At 45.1% G+C, this 22,852-nt stretch overlaps 2 protein-coding genes across 2 annotated transcripts in view; one reads left to right on the top strand and one right to left on the bottom strand.

Annotated features, from left to right (window-relative positions):
* The window catches only part of LOC134356544 (chromodomain Y-like protein 2), a 208,143-nt gene that overhangs the window by 149,420 nt on the left and 35,871 nt on the right, over positions 1–22,852 (top strand). The window lies entirely within an intron of this gene.
* Positions 4,440–21,126, bottom strand: LOC134356573 (uncharacterized). The gene is made up of 5 exons (XM_063067538.1): positions 21,028–21,126; positions 13,570–13,625; positions 9,023–9,154; positions 8,051–8,437; positions 4,440–5,172 (listed from the first exon to the last, which is right to left on the bottom strand). Exons 1-5 carry the CDS (start codon positions 21,124–21,126, stop codon positions 5,157–5,159), a joined length of 690 nt encoding a protein of 229 aa, XP_062923608.1. The 3' UTR covers positions 4,440–5,156.

The following is a 22,852-nucleotide window of genomic DNA, read 5'->3' as shown; positions in this document are numbered from 1 at the left end:
CTCACATATGTCATGAAATATGTTTTTTTTGTGGCAGCAGTACGTGCAATACATAGAGTTACTACAGTGCTGTGCAAAAGTCTTAGACACCTTGGCTATATATATGTGCCTCAAGACACAAAATACTCTGCAGATGCTGGGGTCAAAGCAACACACACAACATGCGGAGGAACTCAGCGGGTTGGGCAGCATCCACGGAAATGTTGACTGTTCGTTTCCACGGATGCTGCCCGACCTGCTGAGTTCCTCCAGCGGGTTGAGCGTGTATATGTGCCAAGCTTTTGCACAGTACTAGTTATTTTAATAAGGTCACCCGTTATTCATTTGAAGTCCAGTGGATATCAGCCAAGTTTGCTACATCTTTCCTTATCCATTTCATAAATCAGTTTGATGAAATTTCTGCTCAGTCATCATCATTATGTGCTGTGTCGTATGACGTGGGCAATCATGGTCTCGTGATCATGATTGTTCTTGGCAAATTTTTCTATGGAAGTTGTTTGTCATTGCCTTTTTCTGGTCAGTGTCTTTACAAGGCAGATGACCCCAACCATTATGAATACTCTTCAGAGATTGTCTGCCTGGCATCAGTGGTCGCATAACCAGGACTTGTGATGTGGAGCAGCTGCTCATAGGACCATCCCCCCCACCTGCTCCCATGGCTTCACATGACCTAGATTGTTGGGGGCCTGGGCTAAGCAGATGCTACACCTTGCCCAAGGATGACCTGCAGGCTAGAGGAGGGAAGCAATGACTTACACCTCCTTTGGTAAAGACGTATCTCCATCCCGCCATACTCTTCCACTCGGTAAATAAAGGAAAAGACTTTGAAGAGGTTTAGATGTGAACTCACCATAGTTCTTCGCTTTAGTAGCAAGCTTTCCTGACTTTTATACTCCATCTTTCCATCCTCTAGAGACCAAAATCCTGTTTGCTTTCCTAATTGTTGTAGCCACTTTCTAAATTGACGAGCAAACACACAGACTCACAAAGCTGACACGTGTTGGCTTTTAGCAGCTTGCTTTGGACCACAGACGTATTTGAGGCACACTGGGGACCATCCAGTAGACAAGTTGGAACACTGGTGTACTGGCAGAGAGTACCAGAGCAATCATTGGATTGCAATTAATTTCCTCCGTTCATTAAATGCGTCTAGTGTGCATTTTTGTGTGAACTGCTTTGATTGTGCTGGAGATACTTACAAAGGACGTAGCCTCTACACCAAGGATCTATAGAAGAGTACTGACAGAAGTGTAGATTACAACCTGCCTTGATATTTGCTGCTTTCTTGCTCAAGTGATTTCTGTTGTTTGTGTTCAGTCAGTGAAACAATAAGTTAAACTAAAATGCTGGAGGAACTTAGCAGGTCAGGCAGCATCTATGGAAATGAATAATCAGTCGACGTTTTTGGCTGAGACCCCTCTTCAGGACTGGAAAGGAAAGTGGAAGACTAGTTAAACGAGGTGTTGTGCTCTAATTTCTGTCCATTCGTTATGTCATTCATTGCCTTCCAAGGAGGTGAAGTTCAACAGAATCTGCGTTGAACATGGTGGAATAGAAATAGAACACATAGGAAATACCCAGTGGGTCAGGCAGCATCTGTGGCGAGAGAAACAGAGTTAATATTTTAGGTCAGTGATCCTTCATTAAACTGATGCTGGGTTGTGTTCAGGTAGTCTAATACTTTACATTGCATAATTACATGGAAGGCAGCCATTCAGCCCATTGAGTCTATTCTGGCCCTCGAGAGCACGCATATATATTTTATTTCCCCCACTTAACATCCTTTCTTCTGTTCTTTCAAAGTTCAAAGCACATTTATTATCGAAGTATGTATACATTATACAACCTTGAGATTTGTCTCCTTACAAGCAGTCAGAAAACAAGAAACCTAAAAGAACCAATTTAAAAAAATGACTGTCAAACACCCAATGTACCAAGAGAGAAAAAAAAACAAATTGTGCAAACAATAAAACTAAGCAAATAGCACTTAGAATGAAAGTGAATCCTTAGACATGAAACCCGGAGCAGGCCCACAGCCTCAGCTTCAGTTCAGCACACAGAGTAGTAAGCATCTCTGACCTCGCAGACACGAAGCTCGGAGCAGTCAGCACAGGCCCGCGGCCTCAGTCTCAGTTCAGCACACAGAGTAGTAAACATCTCTGACCTCGCAGACACGAAGCTCGGAGCAGTCAGCACAGGCCCGCGGCCTCAGCCTCAGTTCAGCACACAGAGTAGTAAACATCTCTGACCTCGCAGACACGAAGCTCGGAGCAGTCAGCACAGGCCCGCGGCCTCAGCCTCAGTTCAGCACACAGAGTAGTAAACATCTCTGACCTCGCAGACACGAAGCTCGGAGCAGTCAGCACAGGCCCGCGGCCTCAGCCTCAGTTCAGCACACAGAGTAGTAAACATCTCTGACCTCGCAGACACGAAGCTCGGAGCAGTCAGCACAGGCCCGCGGCCTCAGCCTCAGTTCAGCAAAGAGCGGAGTAATTGTCACGGAGCAGTGAGCCGAACTGCCCAATCCTTCCCTCTGGTCCCAGCACTCTGCCCTTTCAATCTATCTGGCTCGCGTTTAAATCGTCCGTTCATCATGCTGTTCCTCGCACCAGGACCCAGCACATAGATACGCTCTGGGACTGAACCTCATCTCCATGTTTCAGCCCGTACCCGACCTTTCCAGATCGACCCAACACTTAGACCAATCAAACCTCGCTCTTGGTTTGGGTAGACAGGCTCCGAATCTTCCTTTCCTCCTTTGCTCCTCTACACTTGCTCTGACTTCATTTTGGATATGCCTCGACCTTGCTCCGATTTCCTCAACCCTGGCCTTCGCTCACTTCATTGATCGTTTGCCAGAATTTTTACTTCTCATCAACTGCATTTTCCTAACTTGAGGATAATTTTCAGTAACTGGCTAACCTATCATACCAGTGAGTTATGGGAGGAAACCAGAACACCCAAGGGAAAACACAGACTGCACACCAATCACTTTGTAAATCTATCACTCCAGCTGTAGTGTAGCAGTTAATGTAAAGATGTTACAGCCTGGGTTCAGTTCCGTCATTGGATGTAATGAGTTTGAACAATCTCTTTATGACCATGTTGGTTTCCTCCAGGTGTCTCACATCCCAAAGACCTGCAGGTTAGTAGGTTTATTGATCACATAGGTGTAATTGGACAGCTTGGACTGGAAAAGCTGTTGTTGTTATTGAGTGCCATCAACTTCCTGGCAAGATAGGGAAGTTTGCACAGATACCGCTGCTGCCCAGGTTGGGACCCTGCGGGGTTGGAACTCTGGACCATCTGCTTCAAAGTCCAGTGCTGATACCACTACACCACTGGTCGACCCAATGGTAACTAAAACAAATAATAGAGGTTGTGGCCTGTGGGCTGTTCAAAACATACACGTTTAATAAATTTGGGTTATACAGTCTGTTTGGAAAATGAATATCCCTCAAAGTTCAAAGTCCATTTACTATCAAAGGATATATGCCTACAACCCTGAAATTCATCTTCCCCACAGTCAAGAAACAAGATGCATGGAACCTACCCGTTCAAAGAAAAACATCAAACATCAAATGACAACAAAAAGAAAAGATCGAAAACACAAAATATAGAACACCAAAGGCACATTGCAGTACAGCTCTTTGTCAGTATTTCTGCATGAGTCAGAAAGCCATGTTTATCTCAGCCTGGGTCATTAGATTGAGATTTAAGCTGACAAGTCAATGAAATGTTGTTGGACGTGTCACTTGCTGGATGGACCAATCAGTGGTCTTGTCCGTATTTTCAGGTGAATGTGATGAAACCCATGTTACTGCTTGAAGTTCAAAGTAAATTTATTATCAAAGTTCATATGTGTCACCACGTACAACCCCGAGATTCATTTTCTTGCGGGCATTTTCAGTAAATACAAATAAACAAACAAAGAATAACAAGCAAAATAAATAAATAATAAATAAGCAATATATATAACTCTGGTTCTTGGTCACAGACTAACCTCTTCCCATCTCCACCCCTCTGCCCACTCCTGTATTGGATCAGGAGATGATACTGTCCAAAAGGTTCTTTGGGAGTCAAGAATGAGCTATATATACCTTGTGGTTATTGCCATTTTGTTAGAGGTTCATAACAAAGAGATAAAAATAAAGCTCTGCAGCATGGAACTAACTCTAACTGTTACCAACTCACTCGAACAAAGAACTTGCCTTGTGGTCTTTATTTATACTGAAAGCTGGTTGGGACTGAACAGATAAGGTCATTTTCTTCTGCAAAGAACAGCCTTTGGGCGGCACGGACAATCTTGATTTGCGGTGCCATGACACAGGCTTGCAGTCAAAGAAACTGTAGAAATCACTGCACATTATCAAACAGGTGATTATTCACATTTATTTATATCATGTACATTGAAGCATACAGTGAAATGAGTCGTTTGCTTTAACAACCAACACAATCTAAGGATGTGCTGGGGTCAGCCCACAAGTGTCCCTGCAGATTCCGGCGCCAACGTATCATGCCCACAATGATCAGCAGTGAAACACAGATCACAACAAAGCAAGCCATAAACATGAGGAAGTGTGCTGATGCTGGAAATACAAAGCAACACACGCAACATGCTGGAGGAACTCAGCAGGTCAAAGGTTCAAATGCTCATTTATTATCAAAGTATACAACTCTGAAATTCTTCTTCTCCAGATAGCCACAAAACCTCTAAAGAAAAAAAAATGGCAGTACAATAAACATCCCCCCAAATCCTTTCTCCCGACAGAAAAAAACAAACAAAAACAGAATAGGCACATCGACCCCCAAATCCCCCTCCCCCACAGACAAAAAAATAGGTTGGGCGAGAAACACAGAACATAAAAAAACTCTAAGACTGAAAAAAGTCTATAGTCCAAGTCCGTAACTAAAACGTTGAAAACCTGGGTAACTTTCTCCAGGCAGAGCGGTCCCACCAGTGATCAAAAGGCAGTCTCTCCTCTCCAGTAGCAGAGTGATCCCACCAGTGATCAAAAGGGAATTTCCCCTCTCGAATAGCAGAGTGATCCCACCAGTGATCAAAAGGCAGTCTCCCCTCTCCAGTAGCAGAGTGATCCCACCAACGATCAAAAGGCGGACAGCTGGCGCCCATTTTCCACTTTTGCCTCGATGTTTCAATCTCCCTGGTCACTTTAATCAGCGAACAATGGAAGCTTTAATCAGTGAAATGGAGCGAAACATTGGCTTGAGCCCCATCCCACAGCCTTCTCACCACCAAGTTTGTGCATGCTGCCTCTGGCTCCCAGAATCCTCTCAAAGACTGTAGAGTACTGAAACACCCAAACAATGTCCAAACTGCAAATCATAAGCTCCAACAGTTCCAGAGTCACATTCAAGGCGTAAAACAAACATCAAGCAGCATCTGTGGAAATCAATAGACAGTGGAGGTTTTGGGCCCAGACCCTTCTCCAGGACTGAAATGGAAAGGGGAAAATGCCAGAAAAAAAAGATGGGGGGAAGGGAAGGAGGCTAGCTAGAAGGTGATAGTGTGTGGGAATGGAAAAGAGCTGGAGAAGAAGGAATTTGATAGGAAAGGAGGAGAGAGCTAGGGTGAAGAGAAAAGCAGGTGAGGAGAGGTAAAAGGCCAAAGTGGGAAATAGAAAAAAAAGGTGGGTGGGGGGAGGGGGTAAACTTCTTGCTGAAAGGAGAATTACAGAAGTTTAAACTACAAGAAGTAATAATTTAGATTGAATTCATCAGCCAATTGAGGAGCAACATTGCAGCAATGTGCCGAGGAAACAGGATTGGGCAGGTAAAGTTATAGGTAGAGCATGGAGTGTTAAATCTGGAGGAAGATCTGTACCATGCCCTTACATAGTGTCAATCTGGTAGGCAACAACTGGAATCCGTTTATTATCACATCTGCTGTGACTCAGTGGGAAAACTTGGTTTTGTATTCTATCCAGACGCATTTCAAAATGTAAGCACACTGAAGTAATACTCAAGGAAAAGTAATAACAGAATACATAGCATTTGTTCTAACTGGCTGCATCACCATCTGGTATGGGTGGGGGAAGGGAGCCACTGTTCAGGACCGAAGTAAGCTGCAGAAAGTTGTGAACTCAGTCAGCTCCAGTATGGGCACTCATCTTCCCAGCACCCAGGGCATCTTCAAGGAGCGATGCCTCAAAAAGGCGCCATCCCACCTTACCCAGGACATGCCCTCTTCTCAATGCTACCATCAGGGAAGAGGTACAGGAGCCTGAAGGCACCTAAGAAGAATAATGTGGGCTGCCTTAGTGACTATGGCCCGGTAGTACTCCCATCGACAGTGATGAAATGCTTTGAGAGGTTGGTCATGACTAGACTGAACTCCTGCCTCAGCAAGGACCTGGACCCATTGCAATTTGCCTATCGCCACAATAGGTCAACGGCAGACGCAATCTCAGTAGCTCGCCAGACGGCTTTAGACCACCTGGACAACACAAACACCTATGTCAGGATGCTGTTCATCAACTATAGCTCAGCATTTAATACCATCATTCCCACACTCCTGATTGAGAAGTTGCAGAACCTGGGCTTCTGTACCTCCCTCTACAAGTGTATCCTTGACGTCCTAACCAGAAGATCACAGTCTGTGCAGATTGGTGATAACATATCCTCCTCACTGACGATCAACACTGGCGCACCTCAGGGGTATGTGCTTAGCCCACTGCTCTACTCTCTATGCATATGACTGTGTGGCTAGGCATGGATCAAATACCATCTATGAATTTGTTGACAATACAACCATTGTTGGTAGAATCTCAGGTGGTGACGAGAGGGCGTACAGGAGTGAGATATGTCAACTAGTGGAATGGTGCCGTAGTAACAACCTGGCACTCAACGTCAGTAAGACGAAAGAACTGATTGGGGACTTCAGGAAGGGTAAGACGAAGGAACACATACCAATCTTCATAGAGGGATCAGAAGTGGAGAGAGTGAGCAGCTTCAAGTTCCTGGGTGTCAAGATCTCTGAGGATCTAACCTGGTCCCAACATATCAATGTAGTTATATAGAAGGCAAGACAGAGACTATACTTCATTAGGAGTTTGAAGGGATTTGGCATGTCAACAAGTACACTCAGAAACTTCTATAGTGGTACTGTGGAGAGCATTCTGACAGGCTGAGTCACTGTCTGGTATGGAGGGGCTACTGCACAGGACCGAAAGAAGCTGCAGAAGGTTGTAAATCTAGTCAGCTTCATCTTGGACACTAGCCTACAAAAGTACCCAGAACATCTTTAGGGAGCGGTGTCTCAGAAAGGCAGCATCCATTATTAAGGACTTCCAGCACCCAGGGCATGTCCTTTTCTCACTGTTACCATCAGGTAGGAGGTGCAGAAGCCTGAAGGCACACACTCAGTGATTCAGGAACAGCTTCTTCCCCTCTGCTATCCGATTCCTAAATGGATATTGAACCCTTGGACACTTTTTTTAATATACAGTATTTATGTTTTTTGCACATTTTTTAAAAAATCTATTCAATATATGTAATTGATTTACTTGTTTATTTATTATTATGTTTTATTTTATTTATTATTTTTTTCTCTCTCTCTGCTAGATTGACTGCTGCTGCTAAGTTAATAAATTTCATGTCACATGCCGGTGATAATAAACCTGATTCTGATTCTGATTCTGACACTCAGCAATTCAGGAACAGCTTCTTCCCCTCTGCCATCAGATTTCTAAATGGACATTGAACCCGTGAACACTACCTCACTACCTTTTCCTCTCTTTATTCTCTTTTTGCTCGACTTACTTAACAACTTTTCAAAATATATTGATATATATGTAGCCCCCCTGGGGTGCCTCAGGCTCGCTGAACTCGCTGTCTAGGGAAAGCAGCCCTCGGCCCCGCCAAACTGGGTAATAAAGTTTGTGTGGATGCTGTGTGATTGTACCCCACCCCGCTAAATTACAGACAAAACACCGTATACAATTAATTGATTACAATTTATAGATATTACTGGAACTATATAATTAACAGAGATAAACTATAAAAGGAAAATAAAAGGCGCCATACTTACCAAAGTTCAATCTCTTGGTGCACAAACAGTTGGAGCTCTAGTAACGATCCTCTCTCCCCCATTCGATCCCCTCTGACCACCTCGACCCGCCGTCTGGGACCAACCACGGTGGTCGACCAGACACTCCAAACAAGTCTGTCTTGGTCTCCTCTCCTCGCCGAAGACCCTGGACCTCGGGGTCTGACCCCGTTCGCCAGTTCACAGGTGCACCGCGTCCGCTCTCTCTCTCCCCATCGCGCCTTCTGCCCAAAAACCTGCGCATCACAATAGCTTACAGACACACAAGAAAGAATAACATCTATCTCAATTGGTTCATTTGCTCTATTATCAGTAATATAACCCAAACAAGCTGCTAGCGAGAGAACTTTCTCACCAGTTAACATAAGAAAGAAGCCCTTTTAATTATAACATAACAAAGAAGCCATTTTAATTAGCCTACACAGTAACGTAAAAGAAGAAACCTCTTACACTCTCCCCCCACCAAATAAAGTCATGTCCTCATGACTTCTAAATAACTCGCCGACCATTCCTGCAGACACAAAAACCCAATCCAGGTACGAACAGTGACATTGCTCCCCAAACAGTGTACCTTACGCCTGTCCCACGGGCGCTACATAGGCCAACCTATCTGGGAGTTTCCTAATCCTCCAAGACCTCCATATCCCCTCACCTAAACCCTTAAGGCTCGGACACTACTGGGGATACCTCGGGTCTGCTTGCCAACTCCTCTCTCAAACTCTCACTCATGGCTCCACTGCAACTCGGAGCCCCCTGTCCCGTGTCCGGGGCCCCACTTCTTTTCCTTCCTGGTCCTGCTGTAACCCAGGCTGCCCACAGCTAGCCCTCCCCACTACACCTGACTCAGTGGGAGAAGGGCCAAATGTCTCTTCCTTGATCAAGGGGAAGTTAGCGAAAGACAGCATGTGCCACATGTCCAGCACACCATCCTTTGAATCCGTATTATTCCTCATTTCCTCAATCGGTAGCTGCTGTGTGATTTTCTCCAAACTGAAGCATTTGGCCTGGACTGCTTCTGCAGCCTCTTCAGCTTCCTGTAATTGAGACGACTGCTTCTTCTTGGACTCCTCCAACTCTCGCCCCAGTCTCAGCAGTTCTGACTCATGCTTCTTGGCCATCTCAACCTGGGACGCAATTACACCACCAGGTTCTTCCCCCCGTCCGGAAAAGCAGCAGTTAAAGGGTGTTCAGCCTCCAGTTTTTTCTTCCTGATGACGTCTTCCTGGTCAACTTTCAGTTTTTCCACTTCACTTAAACAGTCGATGGTCATCTTCAGGTTCTCTTCAAGCATCCACTTCCCTTTTCTGCGATCTGCCCTTGATTGCTTCACCTCCTCGGAAGTGTAGTCAAGCTCCCCTCTCCGGGCTCTCGGTTTTCTGTTGGCCTTAGTCAGACAGCTTCCTTCGTCTTCCCCACCTGGTAAGTCTTCCAATCTTTTCTGGATTAATTCATCAGTAAGTAGCCACTGTTTCTGCATGAGATTCCGGTTCTCCGTCTCCACATTGACGAGCATGGACTCTAAGTCTTCAAAGTTTGTTCCAAAAGTGCAGCACTCAGTCTCCAGCCTGCATGTCTGAGCGCTCAGTTCAGTGGTGCAAATCCCCTCTCTCCCCAGTGTCTCATTCCGATTGACGACCTGGGTTTCCATCCCCAGGTCCACCACCGCATGTTCCAACACCAGGAAGTTCAACTGGAATGTTGGGTCATTTTTCTCAGATTGCACCAAACTCTGCCAGTCAAAAACTACTCCACATTTTACACTTTGCTTCGGTCGCTTTTCCCCAAACTGCCTCTTCCTCTAGACCTGGCACTCGTCCAAAGAAAGTTTTAATTCTTTAACTCTTTGTCGCCCGGGCTTCGCCACTCGCCTCGCATCATAGTCCCCTAAGGGAGAATCCAAACTCTAGGCAGTCATCCACATACGCCAAAACTCTCTAAACACCTGCATATCCCCCCCGGTCTTCGTCATGCCCCGCGGGAAGGTTGCAAGGGCTCCAGATATGCCCTGGGGCAGCTTTTCGGATCAAAAGAATCCTAGGGAACCAATAACAGCCGTCTTCTCCTCATCGGCCTCACTCATCGGGATCTGGCAACATCCACTCCTCAGATCCAGCACGTTAAACCACGTCGCACCGTACAAACAGACCATAGCGTCTTCGGCTGTCGGGGCCGTATTCTGGTCAATGACAGTGCGCCTGTTGAGAGTCCTATAATCCACACACACACACGCCACCTACGTATTCCACGGCTACAGGGTCCAGTCGCCGCGATCTCTCTCTCACCGAGGTGTCTTCAGTGGTCAACTCCCCTCCTTCATGGTATTTCGGAGTGTCTGCTAAGAGGGTCTCACCCTCAGATACTTCCCCCGGGCCGTACCACAATCGGGTCTTGTTTAAATTCGGTACCGGCCCGAGGCTGCTACACACGTCCTCAGAAACAGCTCGGAACTCTGGGTGCCCAGACGATGCCCCCATGATCTCCAGGGTCACTAACCAATCATCGTCTTCTGGATAATTACTGGCACTGGTACCCCAAATCTCCAGTGCCCTTGCGATTGTCAAGGGTAAATGCTTCAGACACTGGTTGTAAAACGAACTGTACAACAACTTGACCTGCGCCCCAATGTTGAGGATGGCTTTAGCATAGCTTCCATCTATCCATAACGACACACTGGGGCGTGGTCCCTCTAAGCCTTCAGGAATAGGATCTTTTCCTTTCGGAAGTTCCTTGGTACGTTGCTGGGAGCGCGCTCCCACAGAGACCCCAAGCCGTTCCCCCACTGGGCCTCCACTAAGTTTCCTGACACTTCTCTGATCAACTGAACAACTGAGGGAGGGGCTGATCCCCTGAGATGATCCCCCTGGCACTGCGAGCAATCTAGCTGCCCTCCTATACTTCATACTTACACTTCATACTTTATTGTCGCCTAACAATTGGTAGTAGAATGTACAATCATCACAGTGATATTTGATTCTGCGCTTCCCACTCCCTGGATTACAAATATTAAATATATTAAAAATAGTAAAATTTAGTAAATATTAAAAACTTAAATTATAAGTCATAAATAGAAAACAGAAAAATGCAAAGTAAGGTAATGCAAAACAACGGAGAGGCAGGTCCGGATATTTGGAGGGTACGGCTCAGATCCGGGTCAGGATCCATTCAGCAGTCTTATCACAGTTGCAAAGAAGCTGTTCCCAAATCTGGCCGTACAAGTCTTCAAGCTCCTGAGCCTTCTCCCGGAGGGAAGAGGGGTGAAAAGTGTGTTGGCTGGGTGGGTCGTGTCCTTGATTACCCTGGCAGCACTGCTCCGACAGCGTGCGGTGTAAAGTGAGTCCACGGACAGAAGGTTGGTTTGTGTGATGTGCTGCGCCATGTTCACGATCTTCTGCAGCTTCTTTCAGTCTTGGACAGGACAACTTCCGTACCAGGTTGTGATGCACCCTAGAAGAATGCTTTCTACGGTGCATCTATAAAAATTAGTGAGGGTTTTAGGGGACAGGCCTCCTAGCCAGAGAAGACACACTGAAAACTTTTCCCCCACTTTCAGATAACTGGCAGCTGTCACTGCGGTGTGATTGAACCTGACAGTTCTAACACCGTCATATATATGTAGTTCTTCTGTAATATACAGTTTTTATTATTATGTATTGCAATGAACTGCTGCCACATAACAACAAATTTCAGGACATAAGCCGGTGATATTAAACCTGATTTTGATTGTGGTGTAGTTACAGACCGTAAGCTGCAAGCTCCATGACGAGGTAGATTGACAGGTGAGGGGGGTTTTTTATCGTACAGCCGTCTTTGAGCCTGGTGCTGCCAAGATTTTTGAATCTTGTGCCCCGGGGTGGGAAGGAAGAGAAGAAACAATGAGTGGACCGGGGGAGATCTTTGATTATATTGCCTGCTTTCCTGAGGCAGCAGGAAGTGCAGATGGAGTCAGTGGAGGGGGCTGGGCTAGTCTCCATGATAGACTGGGCTGTGTTCACAGCTCTCCGCATTTCCTCGTGGTCTTGGGGAGAGCAGGTGTCTGACTAAGCCGTGAGGCATCCAGTTGGGATGCTGTGTATGGTGCGCCTAGACACATAAGTGAGGCTCAGTCCGAATTCCCCTTAACCTTCTGAGGAAGTAGACCAAAGGGGCTACCTGTTTAGACCAGGATAAACTGTTGGTGGCATTTACCCCTGGGAACCTGAAGCTCTCAGTCATCTTCACCCAAGCACTGTTGATACGTGCAGAGACATAACACTCTGAATTTCACAGGCACATTCATGCAAAGCTTCCTGCAAAACCTTCCTGCAAAGCTCTAGAGGTTTCTAGAGAGTCTTGTCCTTTTTCCAACTCCTGATGCTGTCTGGTGTCAGTTCCCCAGCATCCGTGATATTGTCAAACTGGCTGAGCTGCCAATATACTTCAGGAAGCGAAGAAGTAATTCATAACTAAATGTTGAAGTGTTATGCACTACATGGTCCTGGTGCAGGCCAATGGGAGTAGGCAGTTTAAATGGTTTTAGCATGGACTAGATGGGCCGAAGGGCCTGTTTCTTTGCTGTACTTGTCTATGACTATAAAAACCGTATCTGAGCAAAGTAAAAGCTCAAATGTCAGTAATAAACTTCTGAAGCATCCATTTAATTTTGAAGTTTTATGTGAGGAAGTTATGATTTCTTTAGGGCTAAACAGTAATAATGGCTTTTTATTCCATTGAAAACTCCTTCAGGTTTTATGCCTTATTATGCAAAATCTCTGAAATTCATGTCAGTTCAGGATTTCCTTTGCTTGCACTGGAGATGATTATAAACATCGTAGCCTGTGAAAGCTCACTAGATTTACTGATAATAACTTCAAGGATTCCCATGTTAAACCACACAGATGCAAAGATCCTGTAGTTGCTGTTGGTTTCATTAACCATAATTACCACTGCCAAATCCAGGCCATTATATTAAATGACTTGCATTTAAACAGAGCCTTTAACGTAATTAAATGTTCCAAGACATTTCTCAGGAGCATCATCGAACAGGATTTAAAACCGAGCCTCAAAATAAGACAGGGAACTAAAAGATTGGTCAAAGGGTTGGGGTTTAAAACATGCTTCAAGGAGGAGGGTGAGGAGCAGAGGATTGCTTAGGTAATTCCTGTGATGGGGATTTAGGAATAGTAGGATTGAGCAAGAGATCTGAATCAGAATTGTCAGAATAGATGTGGTACAGAAATTTGATGGATTGAGGCCAGTTACAGAGAAAGCGTGGGCAACTGATTAGAATTCAGGGAAAATTCTGGATAGATGTCAAGAAGTTCTTAGCACAGAGTCATTATTACGTACATTGGGTTGCCTGACATGGTCACGAAGGTCCTAATTACGGATATCAATAGTATTTTAAGAACTAGACAGGTTAAGTGTATGAACACAGACTCTGCGGCACAGATGCACTGGCTTTACAGTGTTAATGGTCATCCATCAAAGTTCGATTCGCTGCACTGTCTGTGTGGAGTTTGTACCCTCTCCCCGTGACCGCATGTGATTCTTCCAGGTGCTTCGGTTTCCGCCCACATTCCTAAGGTGTACGGGGTAGGGTTAATAAGTTCCGGAAACATGGTGACACTTACAGGCTGCCCCCAGCACGACACTTGGATTGTGTGGGTTGTCAGCTCAAAATGACACATTTCTCTGTATGTCTAGATGTACATGTGAGAAATAAAACTAATCCTTAAATTGTTTATGGCTGGTGGAGCTGGAAATTGGCCAGATGCCAAGTACCTTGTGTAACTGCCTGCAAGGACCAACTGCTCTGAAGACAGCCAAGATTAGGTGAGCCTTGAATGCAAAGCGAGGGACAGGAAACAGATTCTTTTTAGTTTGCTGCTATTGTTTCTCTTTTCCCTGGACCAGTGTGCTAAATAGTTAATCACTTACTGACAGGCCAGGGTTATGGTCATTAACATAACCTCTTGCCGTAAACTCCACCTCCATCAGTACCTGTGAGCTCAGACTGTTCAGTGAATATGGATCTTTCACTACCTCTTTGCCTCCTTAAATTCTCAGTGTTCTGGGACACTGACTTCCTCCAGCAACGTGCTTTTTGCATCACTCTTAAGACTAATTTGTATTTCATCTGTTGCACTTTAAAATAAATGCTAGCTCTTCCCCAGTGATCCAGCACTGCATTTTTACCTACCCTCTCTGTCTGTGCAATAGTATCTCATACGACTCCTCCCTAAATCTTTTAAACATTGTCGATCAAATTTGTCTGGTACACGGATTTTATTCTCTTCGAGATGAATAATTTATTTAATATTTCTCTTCTATTACAGAAGCGATAATATTGTTTCCATTCCAATTTTCCATTGTCATGCCTACTCGTTCAGACATCTGTAAATATTGAAGCAAAATAATTTGCTGATATTTTGCCATTTTGAATAGAGCTGCTTAAGAATATTTCACGATTCTTCCTTGTGATTATTTTCTCGCACTGATGTCCATTTCCTTTACAAACCTGTGGAATGTTTTGCATTTTTTTAAATAATTTAATTTGGTCTTTCCATTTTGTCTCGCTGATTGATTTTTATTTATCTTCTAATCTCTGCTTTCTCCTTTATCGCGTTCTCCTCAATGGTCCATGCTGTTAGTATGGGCCCCTTCATTTTTTTTCTCTGGTGTACAGATCAATTTGCCTTAGACTACAAGGTAATTGTTCTGAATAATTATCGTTGTTGGTTTTAATTTCCATCCTACAAAATCAACTTTATTTCATGGCTTTATACTAGTCTTTACCATGGCTATGTTCTTCTAAAATGTGGTACGATGTGATCACTATTATCTACATGCACCCCTCTTGCTCTGTTTACTTCAGTTCATTCCAGCCACTGACCTCTCTAGCATCCTTTCCCTTTTGGACTTTGTTAATTGTAAAATACTAGTCTTGTTTTATCAACAAATAACACACATCAAAGTTGCTGGTGAACGCAGCAGGCCAGGCAGCATCTCTAGGAAGAGGTGCAGTTGACGTTTCAGGCCGAGACCCTTCGTCAGGACTAACTGAAGGAAGAGTGAGTAAGACATTTGGAAGTGGGGGGGGGAGGGGGAGATCCAAAATGATAGGAGAAGACAGGAGGGGGAGGGGGGAAGCCCAGAGGATGGGCAAGGGGTATAGTGAGAGGGACAGAGGGAGAAAAAAGAGAGAGAGAAAAAGAACATGTGCAAATAAATAAATAAATAAATAAAGGATGGGGTACGAAGGGGAGGTGGGGCATTAGCAGAAGTTAGAGAAGTCAGTGTTCAGGCCATCAGGTTGGAGACTACCCAGACGGAATATAAGGTGTTGTTCCTCCAACCCGAGTGTGGCTTCATCTTTACAGTAGAGGAGGCCGTGGATAGACATATCAGAATGGGAATGGGACATGGAATTAAAATGTGTGGCCACTGGGAGATCCTGCTTTCTCTGGCAGAGCGTAGGTTTTCAGCGAAACGATCTCCCAGTCTGCGTCGGGTCTCGCCAATATACAGAAGGCCGCATCGGGAGCACCAGACGCAGTATATCACCCCAGCCGACTCACAGGTGAAGTGTCGCCTCACCTGGAAGGACTGTCTTGGGCCCTGAATGGTGGTGAGGGAGGAAGTGTAAGGGCATGTGTAGCACTTGTTCTGCTTACAAGGATAAGTGCCGGGAGGGAGATCGGTGGGAAGGGATGGGGGCGACAAATGGACAAGGGAATCGCATAGGGAGTGATCCCTGCAGAAAGCGGGGTGGGGAGAGGGAAAGATGTGCTTAGTGGTGGGATCCCGTTGGAGGTGGCGGAAGTTACGGAGAATTGTATGTTGGACCTGGAGGCTGGTGGGGTGGTAGGTGAGGACAAGGGGAACCCTATTCCTAGTAGGGTGGCGGGAGGATGGAGTGAGAGCAGATGTGCGTGAAATGGGGAGGATGCATTTGAGAGCAGAGTTGATAGTGGAGGAAGGGAAGCCCCTTTCTTTAAATAAGGAGGACATCTCCTTCGTCCTGGAATGAAAAGCCTCATCCTGAGAGCAGATGCGGTGAAGTCGGAGGAATTGCAAGAAGGGGATGGCATTTTTGCAAGAGACAGGGCGAGAAGAGGAATAGTCCAGATAGCTGTGAGAGTCAGTAGTCTTGTTTTACCAGTTATTCTTTTGGCTGCTTTTCTACATTTAGTAAAGGTTTACAAAAAAATGTTTTGATCCCAGTTTATGCTGGGATTATAATGAATAGCAGTCACTAATAAATTATAAGAATTGCTTAAGCTATTTATAGTATGGAGATGGTTGGAGGGAAGAAACGAAGGAGATCACTTTTCCATCTGTCAATTCAGGAACCAATTAGCCAAACGCACAGAAACAATCCCTTCAGCCCGTCAGCACGCATTTACCTTAATCATACACAATATAGCATCCCGTGTAACAGTTTACAATGCCAGTGACGTGGGTTCAGTTCCCACTGCTGTCTGTCAGGAGCTGGTACGTTCACCCCATGACCACATGGGTTTCCTCCGAGCACTCTGGTTCCCTCCCACATTACAAGTTAGGATCAGTGAGGTTTGGGCATGTTATGTCGAAGCCAGAAACGTAGTGACACTTACGGGCTGCCCCCTGCACATCCTTGCACAGTGTTGCTTGTTGATGCAAATGATGCATTTCGCGGTGTGTTTCGATGTATATTGACAAATAAGGCTGGCTTTTATCTTTATGTTTACTCCCTGGGATTATACCGCTTGCCTGCACTCTGTGGCCCTGTTACAGAGGCCAGCTCAATTCCCGGAGTGTATGTCCTTGGGATTTATTTATTTATTTAAAGATACAGCACAGAATCGACCCTTCCGGCCCTTCAAGCCCCCGACTTAACCCAAGCCTAATCGTGGGACAATTTACAGTGACCAGTTAATCTAACAACCGGTACATCTTTGGCTGTGGGAGGAAACCAGAGCACCCGGAGGAACCATACAGACTTCTTACAGACACTGGCAGGAACTGAATCCGGGTTGCTGGTACCATAAGACCATAAGTTACAGGAGCAGAATTAGGCCATTTCATCATGGTTGATCCAATTTTCCTCTCAACCCCAATCTTCTGCCTTCTTCCCGTATCCCTTCATGCCCTGACCAATCAAGAATCTGTCAACTTCTGCCGTAAATATGCATAAAGACTTGGCCTCCACAGCTCCGTGTGGTAAAGAATTCCACAGATTCACCACTCTCTGGCTAAAGAAATTCCTCCTCACCTCCATTCTAAACGGATGTCCCTCTAATCTGAGGCTGCGTCCTCTGGTCTTAGACTCTCCCACCATAGGAAACATCCTCTCCACATCCCCTCTATCAAGGCCTTTCACTATTCAACAGGTTTCAATGAGATCACCCCTCATTCCTCTGATGAATTCTAGTGAATACAGGCCCAGAGCCATCAAATGCTCTTCATATGACAAGCTATTCAATTCTGGAATAATTTTTGTGAACCTCCTTTGAACCCTCTCTAGTTTCAGCACATCCTTTCTAAGATAAGGGGCCCAAAACTGCTCACAATACTCCAAGTGAGGCCTCACCAGTGCTTTATAAGGCTTCAACATTATGTCCTTGCTTTTATATCCTAGTCCTCTTGAAATGAATACTAATACTGCATTTGCCTTCCTCACCACAGACTCAACCTGCAAATTAACCTTCAGGGATTTCTGCACAAGGGCTCCCAAGTCCTTTTGCACCTCAGTTTTTTGTATTTTCTCTCCATTTAGAAACTAGTCAACCCTTTCATTTCTTCTACCAAAGTGTTTGGCCATACACTTCCCAACACTGTATTCTGTGTACACTGTATTCCATCTGCCACTTCTTTGCCCATTCTCCTAATCTATCTAAATCCTTTTGTAGCCTCTCTACTTCCTCAAAACTACCTGCCCTTCTACCTATCTTCGTATTGTCTGCAAACTTCGCAAAAGTCGTCATAAATTCCTTAAACCTAAACTTAAAAAGAATTTGTCCCAACACAAACCCCTGTGAATACCACTAGTCACCGGCAGCCAGCTAGAAAAGGCTCTCTTTATTCCCACTCTTTGCCTCCTGCCAATCAGCCATTGCTTTATCCATGCCAGAATATTTTCTGTAGTACCATGCCAAATCTCTTCAAACACCTAATGAAATATAGCCGCTGTCTTGCTTTCTTTGTAAGTACATCGATATGTTGGGACCAGGTTAGATCCTCAGAGATCTTGACACCCAGGAACTTGAAGCTGCTCACTCTCTCCACTTCTGATCCCTCTATGAGGATTGGTATGTTTTCCTTCGTCTTACCCTTCCTGAAGTCCACAATCAGCTCTTTCATCTTACTGACATTGAGTGCCAGGTTGTTGCTGTGGCACCATTCCACTAATTGGCATATCTCACTCCTGTATGCCCTCTCGTCACCACCTGAGATTCTACCAGCAATGGTTGTATTGTCAGCAAATTTATAGAAGGTATTTGAGCTATGCCTAGCCACACAGTCATGTGTATATAGAGAGTAGAGCAGTGGGCTAAGCACACACCCCTGAGGTGCGCCAGTGTTGATCGTCAGTGAGGAGGATATGTTATCACCAATCCGCACAGGCTGTGGTCTTCTGGTTAGGAAGTCGAGGATCCATTTGCAGGGGGAGGTACAGAGGCCCACGTTCTGTAACTTCTCATCAGGATTGTGTGAATGATGGTATTAAATGCTGAGCTATAGTCAATGAACAGCACCCTGACGTAGGTGTTTGTGTTGTCCAGGTGGTCTAAAGCTGGTATTAAATGTTGAAGTCAGGACAGAGACTAAGAGTTGGAGCTGTAAGGAAGCAGTTCTACGTCCTGTACTGCTGTGCTGAGTGTTTAGGAGAACCTTTTCTATCTCAAGGAAGTTAAATTCTATACCTACAGGCACTTAAGTCGTGCCAAAATTTTGCACGGCCCCGGAATGATTTGGCTTGACACAGTTAGCCAAGCATCACGCACAAAATGCTGGAAGAACTCAGCAAGTCAGCCTGCATCTAAAGGGAATTAACAGTCGGCTTTTCAGACCAAGGCTCTCCATCAGGACTGAAAAGGGAGGGGGGAAAAGCCAGAACAAGAAAGTGGGAGGAGGGGAAGGTGTACAAGTTGGCAGGTGATAAGTGAAGCTGGGTGAGGAGGAAGGTGGGTGGGTGGGGATGGGGGAATAAAGTAGGAAGCAGGACAAGCCCCACACCTGCCCTTTGACCTCCTGCCTTACCAGCATTCAGGGCCCCAAGCAGTTCTTCCAAGTGAGGCGGAACTTCACCTGTGAGTCTGTTGGGGTCATCTACCTCCTATGATGCTGCAGAGCGATCTCCTCTACAGATTGGTGGGGGGGGGCCGCTCTTTGTTGAGCGTAGTTGCTCCATTGCCACAAAAGTCGGGATTTCCCGGTGGCCACCTACTTAAATTCGACTTCCCGTTCCCATTCTTTCATGTCAGCCCATGGCTTCCTCTACTGCCGTGATAAGACCGCACTCAGATTGGAGTTCCTATTCCATCTGGGTAGCCTCCAGCATCTCCTGCGCTTAATATTAGCTGAGCACACTCCATTTTCCTTTTGAACATGTGTACCTGTTTTCAGTCCAAGGGGAAGGAAAGCAGTCTGTAAATCTGCCACAAACCTGTGCGGTATCCTGCTTGTCCTGGAGTGACTCACAGCTCCATCTGACTTCACAGTTCTCACTAAAATAAACGCAGTCACTCCAAAATACAAGTGCCTTTCCTCTGCCAGTGACCTTACCACAACAAAACTGCTGGGTTGTAAAATCTGAACTTTTCAAAAGGCACATGTCAAGGAACATTTTGTTTATTGTTTTTAGCGTAGACGATAGGAAGCAAGTATTTGGAACAAAATATGCTCTCCTTCGTCTCAGCTGCCCTTCCAAGGATAATACTTCTATCATTTCTTCTGGGAACTAGCTTGCTAGTGAAAACACATACTGTGTTTGCCTTAACCATTTGTGGGGACTCTGGCAAGCCTTGGGGACAGCTCAAGACTCGGCTGTTATTTTAATTTTCAATTCCCTTGAACAGAAAGTCCTACAAAGAGTAGTGGATATCACAGGTAAAGCTCTCCCCACCATTCAGCATATCTGCATTGACACATCCTTCATCGGGGGCCCCCACCATCCAGACCATGCTGCCATCAAGAAGAAGGGACAGAAGCCTCAGGACCCACAGCAGAATGTTCAGGAACAGTGATAACCCCCTCAGCTATCATGCTCTTGAACCAGAGGGGATAACTTCACTTGCCCCATCACAGAACTGTTCCTGAACTCATGGACTCATATTAAAGGACTTCACCTCATGTTTTTGATACTTATTGCTTATTTATCTTTTCTTTTGTATTTGCACACTTTGATGTCTTTTGCACATTGATCGTCTGTCCATCTTGCTCAGTGCAGTCTTTCACTGGTTCTACTGTGTTTCTTGGTTTTACTGTGTATGTCCACAAGAAAACCAATCTCAGGGTCGTTTACGGTGACATGTATGTACCTTGATAATAAGTTTACTTTGAACTTTGCATCTGTCACTCTAATTTTAGCGAATATACTTTCTGTATGTTGGGTCATGGGGATAAAGTGCTCATAGGTGGGAGGGGGTGGGGCACTATTGAGTTTACAGAATTGAGAATTGCCTAGAGATTCGTCCCTGGCCAGTATTTATTCATTTGTTCGATTTAGTTATCGCATGTACATCGAAATATACAGTGAAATGCTTTGTTGGCTTTAACAAACAACACAACTTGAGTATGTGCTGGGGACGGCCTGCAATCATCGCCACACATTCCGGTGTAAACGTAACGTGGTCACAACGTTCAGCAGAACAGCACCAACAAGAGAACAACGGCGAAACACGCCCCTCTCCTTCCTCCCACCCGCCAACCCACAGACCCTGACAGTCCTCTAACCGCAGGGCAGCCCGACTCCAGGTCTCAAGCCACAGTTGACTCACCGCCTCACAGGCGTTGGGCCTCCGACTTTCCCAGTGGACTCGCTGAGCTGGGGCTTTGGCCACCAGGCCTTGGCTGCTGAACTTCCGATTGTCCTCCATGCTTCAGTCTTCAGTATTGACCTCAGGCCCGAACTCCAGCCTCCCTGATGACAGGAACCCAAACAGCAACTCAAAGTAAGCTATAGACCAACCAGAAAAATGAGACCAGATCAAACCTCACTGGAAGAATTTTTAATAAAATAGGTTGGCCCGAAATTGCCACAAGGGATGATCAGCAATATTTTCTTTACCCACTGTAAGTAAATAAATTTGTTCTCAATGCTTGCCAATTCCGTAACATCTGTGTGCAGTCTGAACAAGAACTTCTTATTTCGACCGACATATACAAAGTTCTGGAAGGACTCAGCAAGTCTGACAGCATCAACGGAGGGCAATAAGCAGTCGAGACCTTTCATCAGCCTCTTGTGCCTATCTTATCTTTCCCCATTTTACGAGGCTGTAATTTCCATTTTACTGGTCAAATTACATGGAAAGATCAAGTATTAGTTTGCAGCATTTTATGTTGCCATTAGTAATTTGTGAACAGTGTCTTTTGAAGTCATTGTTGTGACTGTGATCTGAGTCACCAGAGAGACACTGAAGCTGGTCTTTAGTCATCGTGGCAGGCAGTTATTTTCCTGATGACCCTCTTGATAGAGTCTCCCAAACTCAAAGTACATCATACTTTTATACCCTTCAGATCAAAAGTAACAGCAGGTGATTTAATGCAATTTCAGTGGCAGTGTTTACCTCAGTAATCTGAGACTGATAGTTATTCATCTACAATAGGAGACACCTTTGCTGGGGTAAGGTAATTCACACTGAAGATCCAAAAGCTTCTGAAGACCAAGAACCCCTACACCCAAAATGAATGTTGAGAAGGCTGACTCTGTGCTTACACAAATATCCGAACTATTGATAGATCAGTTGTACCTGTGACTGTTTGATGCTGAATTACAACATCAGTCTTGTCTGCTGGCTTCATTGAACTCACTCACAAAGGTGAAATATAACTGGTTTGGGCAGGACAATTAACACAACCCCATCGTTTCATGTTTGGCTGATGCAGACAAGAATATCTCCTGGTCTCTTCACTTTGCAAACAATTTCACTTCATACTCTACGTCAGTGATAATAATCCTGATTCTGATTCACCTTTACTGCAGAGTTAATGTTGAAGTATAGCAGGATTTGCAACCTGCAGGACTAAGCTTATCTCCTTACCATTATGCAAGCAACCATAAGACATAGGAGCAGAATTAGGCTATTCAGCCCATCTAGTCTGCTGTCATTTGATCATGTCTGATTTATTAGCCCTCTCAACCCATTTCTCCTGCCTTCTCCTTGTAACCTTTGATGTCCTTACTAATCAAGAATCTATCTGCCTGTACTTAAAATATACCCAATAACTTAGCCTCCATAGCCATCTATGGTAATGAATTCCCCAGATTCTCCCTCTGGCTGAAGAAATTCTTCCTCATCTTTGATGTAAAGGGGCGTCCTCGTATTCTTAGGCTGGTCCTGGATTTCTCAGCTGTAGATAACATCTTCTCCACATCTTCTTTATCTTGGCCTTTCAATGTTCAGTAAGTTTCAATATGATCTCTCTTCATTCTTCTAAACTTCAGTGAGTTCAGGCCTAGAGCCCTCCTCATGCGCGAACCCTTTCATTCACAGGATCATTCTCATAAGCCTCTTCTGGACCCCGTCCAATGCGAGCACATCCTTTCTTAGATAAGGGACCCAAAACTGTACACAATACTCCAATTCCGGTTGGACCAATGCC

The sequence above is a fragment of the Mobula hypostoma genome, chromosome 14 (genome assembly GCF_963921235.1).
Source record: "Mobula hypostoma chromosome 14, sMobHyp1.1, whole genome shotgun sequence".
Lineage (NCBI taxonomy): Eukaryota > Metazoa > Chordata > Chondrichthyes > Myliobatiformes > Myliobatidae > Mobula > Mobula hypostoma.
The sequence above is the reverse complement of the archived record's forward strand: the minus strand, read 5'-3'. Positions and strand labels throughout refer to the sequence as shown.

Coding starts and splice junctions, on each gene's coding strand:
- LOC134356573 (XM_063067538.1), bottom strand. CDS start 21,126: ATGGAGGACAATCGGAAGTTCAGCAGCCAAGGCCTGGTGGCCAAAGCC. Junction 9,155..13,569: donor CATGCGGTCACGGGGAGAGG/GTACAAACTCCA, acceptor AGAACTGCTGAG/ACTGGGGCGAGAGTTGGAGG. Junction 8,438..9,022: donor CAGCAGCTACCGATTGAGGA/AATGAGGAATAA, acceptor AAAGGGCTTCTT/TCTTATGTTAACTGGTGAGA.